The sequence below is a fragment of the Sinocyclocheilus anshuiensis genome, unplaced genomic scaffold, assembly GCF_001515605.1.
Source record: "Sinocyclocheilus anshuiensis isolate Anshui unplaced genomic scaffold, SAMN03320099.WGS_v1.1 scaffold50, whole genome shotgun sequence".
Classification (NCBI taxonomy): Eukaryota; Metazoa; Chordata; class Actinopteri; order Cypriniformes; family Cyprinidae; genus Sinocyclocheilus; species Sinocyclocheilus anshuiensis.
Genome location: NW_015542382.1, coordinates 1,205,333 through 1,210,709, shown reverse-complemented (window position 1 = coordinate 1,210,709; position 5,377 = coordinate 1,205,333). Strand labels below are relative to the sequence as shown.

Below are 5,377 nucleotides of genomic sequence, written 5' to 3'. Positions count from 1 at the left end.
TATTTAATACACGAGTTTCACAATTTGAGTTGAATTACTGAAATAAATGAACTTTTCCTTGACATTCTAATTTATTGAGATGCACCTGTAAATGTGTCTTGATTTAAGGATGTTTCGATATTTGTTTTGGAAAACAGGGCAAAAATACTGAGGAAGATGTTCATTCTTTTGCAATGCATGCAACATTTAATGACGTGACTATGAATTTAAGAGTTTCTGCTTCGTTTTAAGACCTTTTTAGGGCTTAATTTGTGGAAGGGTGAATTAAGAATTAAGAAATCATGTTTATTTGAGGAATTTACTGTTTATTTTCCCCCCAACTGCTCAGACTTAAATACGGTCAAAATGTAAAATCTGCCATAATTTACTCTCTTGTTATTCCAAACCTGTTTGGAAACCATTCACTTTCTTTGTATGGAAAATAATGCAGTAACAGTGAATGGTGACTCGAGCTGTTAGTTCTCACATTCTACCTTACAGTGGTTTAAAATCCAGGACTTTTTTGTTGGGGGTGCTAACGGGGGGCTTAACAGTTCAGAGGGGGTGCTAAAAAAAATTATTAAATTGAGTGAAAGTAATGAACACCTATAAGCTTCAGCTATCTAAATAGCATGCAAATTCAGCCACCTTGTGTTTTTTATATACAGCAGCTTCGAAAAAGACAAATTTGACATTTTTTTCTGTGGTATTAAACTTTTCATATGCCACTGTTATTAGTAATATAACTTCTAATGCCAACTGCCAAATATGACACTTACAAATTAATACAATTTATACAGAAAAGAGAGAAAGTAGTAGGGATTTTTTTTCTTTTTTATTGTTTTATTTAATTTATTATTATTATTATTTTTTGTACATATATCTATTTAGTCATTTTCCCAGACAGCAACCAGTGTCTGCCCAGATCCGGCCTACATCTGGCCAGCGTGAAATTCTTGTGGGCCAGATGTGGGCCGGATCTGGGCAGACATTGGTTGCTGTCTGGGTTGCGTCGTATCATGTGTCGACGATAACCAGAGATATTGTCAAAAGCATTAAAAATGGGCAATATTAAGAGGATTTATCATTTCCAATTAATGTAGGCCTGTTACATTATTAGACCTTATTATTAGGTCACTTTTATTATTAAATTACATGAAATTATTGCCCCGCAATAATTATATAGCGCATCACTGCATGACGCGCTGCAGGATAATTAAAGTTTAGGCTTTTAGCTTACTCCTCATTGAAAATGTTTTTTTGAGCAAGGCACCGAACCCCCAACTGCTCCCCGGGCGCCGCAGCAAAAATGGCTGCCCACTGCTCCGGGTGTGTGTGTTCACTGCTGTGTGTGTGCACTTTGGATGGGAGAAATGCAGAGCACTAATTCCGAGTATGGGTCACCATACTTAGCCACATGTCACGTCACTTTCACTTTCACTTAATTTATATAATGAATTATAGGCCTATAATTAAAAAATGATTAACACTGCAGTCATCAACGAAAATTAAGAGCAGCTTTATTTCGTGCACTGATTTTCAAAAACAACCTGTTTAACGCGAAATACGTTTCTTTCTCATGTATTTCACTATACGGGCCACAAGAGAAATATTAAGGGAATAATTTAAGACAGTTAGGCTATATACCGTTATCAGCATATGTTGAAGTAGTTTCATCTCTCGTTGTCTTAGAGAATATGCGCCATTAATGCAGCGTTAGAAAGCTCCGTCAGTTTTTTTACTTTCACTTTCTCTATAGTGAATTGACTGACGTTCACCGGCATAACTGGTTTTGCACGCAGTTTGCGCGTTGCTTGCTTGTGTTGCTTGACCCCTCCCTCATAATATCAATTGTTTATAGGCCACATACTAGGCACTAAGGTGAAACACAAAGAAAGTGTTTCACCTTAGCCGAAACACTTTCTTTCTAGTAAAGACCTTGAAATGGTAATTTCTTCTCAATTGGATTACTGCAACTCTTTGTACATTGGCCTACCTCAATCTACACTGTCTCGGTCACAGATGGTTCAAAATGCAGCAGCCAGATTCTTAACAGGAACTAAGAAAAGGATCATATCTCCCCTGTCCTTGCCTCATAGCACTGGCTCCCTATAAAACTTAGAGTCGACTTTAAGATCCTTATTTTTGCATACAAGGCATTGAATAATTCTGCCCCGAAATTTGCCTTGCCTTGTTATTTTTAAGGTATGATGTGATTTGTAGGTTGAAAGTACTGAATGTTTTTACACATTTTTTTAAAACTTTATAGCCATCTGTGTTAAAGGGAAGTTATCTTTTGTTTAACCCACAACATCTGGCCCTGAATTCTTTTTTCTTATAGTAAAATTTCGTGGGATTTCATGTCACATGATTAACTGGGCAACCAGAAGTGGTTCATGGGTTCACTTTGAGATCAACACCCCCTAGTGGTGAACCATCGGAGTTTCGAAACAGTGTGACGTAATGAAGCTTCGTTTGCTAAAATCACGTGACCTGGCCGGTTTGATACGCGCTCCGAAACACTGATTCGAAACAAAAGATTCACAAATGTTTCGAAGCTTCGTGAAGCAGTGTTTCGAACGCGCCCATCACTAATGAACTCTTCTATTTTTTTTACTTAACAAAACATTCACTATGAGCCACAGGAGCACAATGCCATTATCTCGAGGTAATCTTCTACATAATTCAACAAATAAAACTGCCATTTAATCATAAATCTAACCTGTGACACTGAGGAGGGAGGAGGAAATTCATCCTGATATCGACCCAGGACGGAGTTTAAACGATTCACTGATAAGACACAAACACAAAGTTCAAGTGCCCATGAATATAATGCATGATTGTAAAACTGATCATGAATCTGTACAACATAATTTCTGAGAACTAGCGTAATTCACCTTGATCTCGAAGAAACTCGACTTCTGCTGTCATTTTTGCATCTGCAGCAGCAAAAAACTTTGTTAGGTCAAACGTATCTGCAAAGCATATACTTTGCAAAAATGTATCATCAACATAACTATAATAACATTTAGTATGAGGGTCGGTAGGTAGGTAGTATGCAGCGGGGAACAATTTGCTTTACTGAAGCAGTCAGTATACACAGCCAGCACAAATGATCCCTGGAGACTGTCTTTGTGTAGGGATATTAGTTTACCATTGAATTAACTGACTCTATAGAACCATATCATTTATCATTTTGGTCTAATCGAGTAAACGTACATTATTAAAGTGGATTATTACGAAATGACATATTCTTCAATAGATTAAATGAAAAAGAAGCGAATCTGGTGTGTAATCCCAGCAACAGCATTAAGCTTTATTTGGTATCTAGGTGGAGATTTGCATTGGCTAACTAGCAGGCTAACGGCTACACATATTTCAACATTCATTATAAACGTGCTGTACACGCTGTCACAAAATGTAAGTGAATTATACATGTTTGTTTTTCCACCGCGTAACATAAGATATGACAAAATAGCAGAAATACGTAAATAAATGTAACGTTATAAGGATAGGTACCTCCAAATCCTTCCGCCTTGTAGTTTAAAGATCCTCCCAGCCAATCAGATTCATGTTCACGGACGCTCGGATTAGACCTCAGAGCCAATCAGATTCATCCTCAGGAACGCGGTGCAGCTTATTAAAATGTTCCCAGGAAATTTCAACCCGCTTGCGTTCCGTGCGTCTTATGGAGTTCCTGTTTTTTTCATGGTTCTTGAATTGAGGAACTATCAAGATGAGGACCCTCGATGTGATCGAATAGGGTAAGACTTTACTTCACTATTTTTTTTTTTTTTTTGTTGTATTTAATACTATGTGGCTGACTGCTTAAACTGATCTGGGATTCTTAGTTGTTGTTGTGTGTGAAATCAGGAAGTGTTCTTCCAACAAAACATCAGGTGTTAAGTTTATGATATCAGATAAGATATTGATGGCTTATCAGTGATGACTGTTGCACTTTATTTCATATCAAGACAGTCCTGTATCCTGAGCTGCTTAAGACGTATTAGAGCACAGAACTGTGGATATATAGCCTTTATATGAACAGACATATAACAAGAATATGTTTGAGAACTTAACCAGATAGTAATTTATTATTATCTCAGGTCTTGAAAGAAGAAAATAATATTTTACCATGCTTAACAGTGTCTGCGTTGGTTGTATCCTCCTGACAGTCATGGAGTTCCACGTCAAACATACCTGGGACAGCTTACATGTGGGTCATAAGCCGATAAAGATTCGCTTCTCACCTGGCGAGGATGGTTTGTTAATGCAGGTGACTGCTCCATTCTTTAATGACCCCCCTGCACCAGCTGGAAAACCTGGAGAGCCGTTCCCTGGTCTCTGGGACTATGAGGGTAAATTCATCTGTACTTTTAATAAAGGGCCAATTTGTCAGTTTTGGTTTATAGATTGAGTTTCTTACTTTCAGATGACTAGATAAAGAATTAATGCAATCAGCTGATCATGTTGATCCTTGGACTAGATTTAACTTTGGTGCACACTTGAATTAAACTGAAGTTAATAAGGAGAAAGTTAATGAAACACTAAATAAATGTTTACCTTTCACTGATTTTCTGTGAATTTACAACGGACAATTTTTACAATTTGTGCTCTTTGACTAATTTTTCAGTGGTGGAGTCATTCTTCCTGAACAGCAACACTGAGCAGTATCTGGAGGTGGAAGTCTGCCCGTAAGTTAAGCCTACGGTCTTTATCAGGCAGCAGGAAGATTTTTCATTGCTAACATGTAATTGAAATAATATTTTGATATTACAGTCATGGACAACATCTTATTCTGCTATTGAATGGAAAACATAATGCGTTTATGGTAAGAAAACACACATTGTACATCAGTTTATTAATGTTTTCAGTAAAAAATGCAGTAAAAACTATCAAATATTATGACATTTTAAAATAACTTTTATATTTGAATATTTTAAAATGTAATGTATTCCTGTGACAGTAAAGGTGAATTACTCCAGCAGCCATTACTCCAGTCTTGCAAGATTAATCTTTAATGAGCCGAAAAGAACGCATGTCACACCTCGCTGCTCGCATTAAATTCAAAGCATTAATGTGTGCCTACAAAACCACCACTGGCTCTGCACCCCTTTACCTAAATTCATTACTTCAGAGTTATGTGCCCTCTAGAAGCTTGCGTTCTGCAGGTGAACGGCATATTATTGTGCCATCTCAAAGAGGCACAAAATCACTTTCACGGACTTTTTCATTAACTGTTCCCTCCTGGTGGAATGACCTGCCCAAATCAATCCGAGCAGCTGAGTCCTTAACCATCTTCAAGAAACGACTAAAAACACATCTGTTCCACCTTTATTTGACCCTCTAACTCTAGCACTTTCTATTCTATTTTAATTCTACTTTATCTATATTTATC

At 37.1% G+C, this 5,377-nt stretch overlaps 2 protein-coding genes across 3 annotated transcripts in view; one reads left to right on the top strand and one right to left on the bottom strand.

The window, feature by feature from the left end:
* sclt1 (sodium channel and clathrin linker 1) overlaps positions 1 to 3,552 on the bottom strand; it is a 15,235-nt gene extending 11,683 nt beyond the window's left edge. The window contains exons 1-3 of the mRNA XM_016491728.1: positions 3,499 to 3,552; positions 2,877 to 2,918; positions 2,702 to 2,769 (exon numbers count right to left, since the gene is read on the bottom strand). Coding sequence (XP_016347214.1) covers positions 2,702 to 2,769; positions 2,877 to 2,910 — 102 coding nt within the window. The 5' untranslated portion in view covers positions 2,911 to 2,918; positions 3,499 to 3,552. The remainder of the gene's footprint in view (positions 1 to 2,701; positions 2,770 to 2,876; positions 2,919 to 3,498) is intronic.
* Positions 3,553 to 3,606: 54 nt separating this feature from the next.
* Positions 3,607 to 5,377, top strand: part of LOC107692602 (UPF0462 protein C4orf33 homolog) — a 3,968-nt gene continuing 2,197 nt past the window's right edge. The window contains exons 1-4 of one of the 2 annotated variants that reach the window (XM_016491730.1): positions 3,607 to 3,743; positions 4,126 to 4,337; positions 4,613 to 4,673; positions 4,759 to 4,810. In XM_016491730.1, the coding sequence (XP_016347216.1) occupies positions 3,625 to 3,743; positions 4,126 to 4,337; positions 4,613 to 4,673; positions 4,759 to 4,810 (444 nt within the window). In that variant the 5' untranslated portion in view covers positions 3,607 to 3,624. The remainder of the gene's footprint in view (positions 3,744 to 4,125; positions 4,338 to 4,612; positions 4,674 to 4,758; positions 4,811 to 5,377) is intronic. The other variant, XM_016491731.1, reaches the window with a different exon arrangement.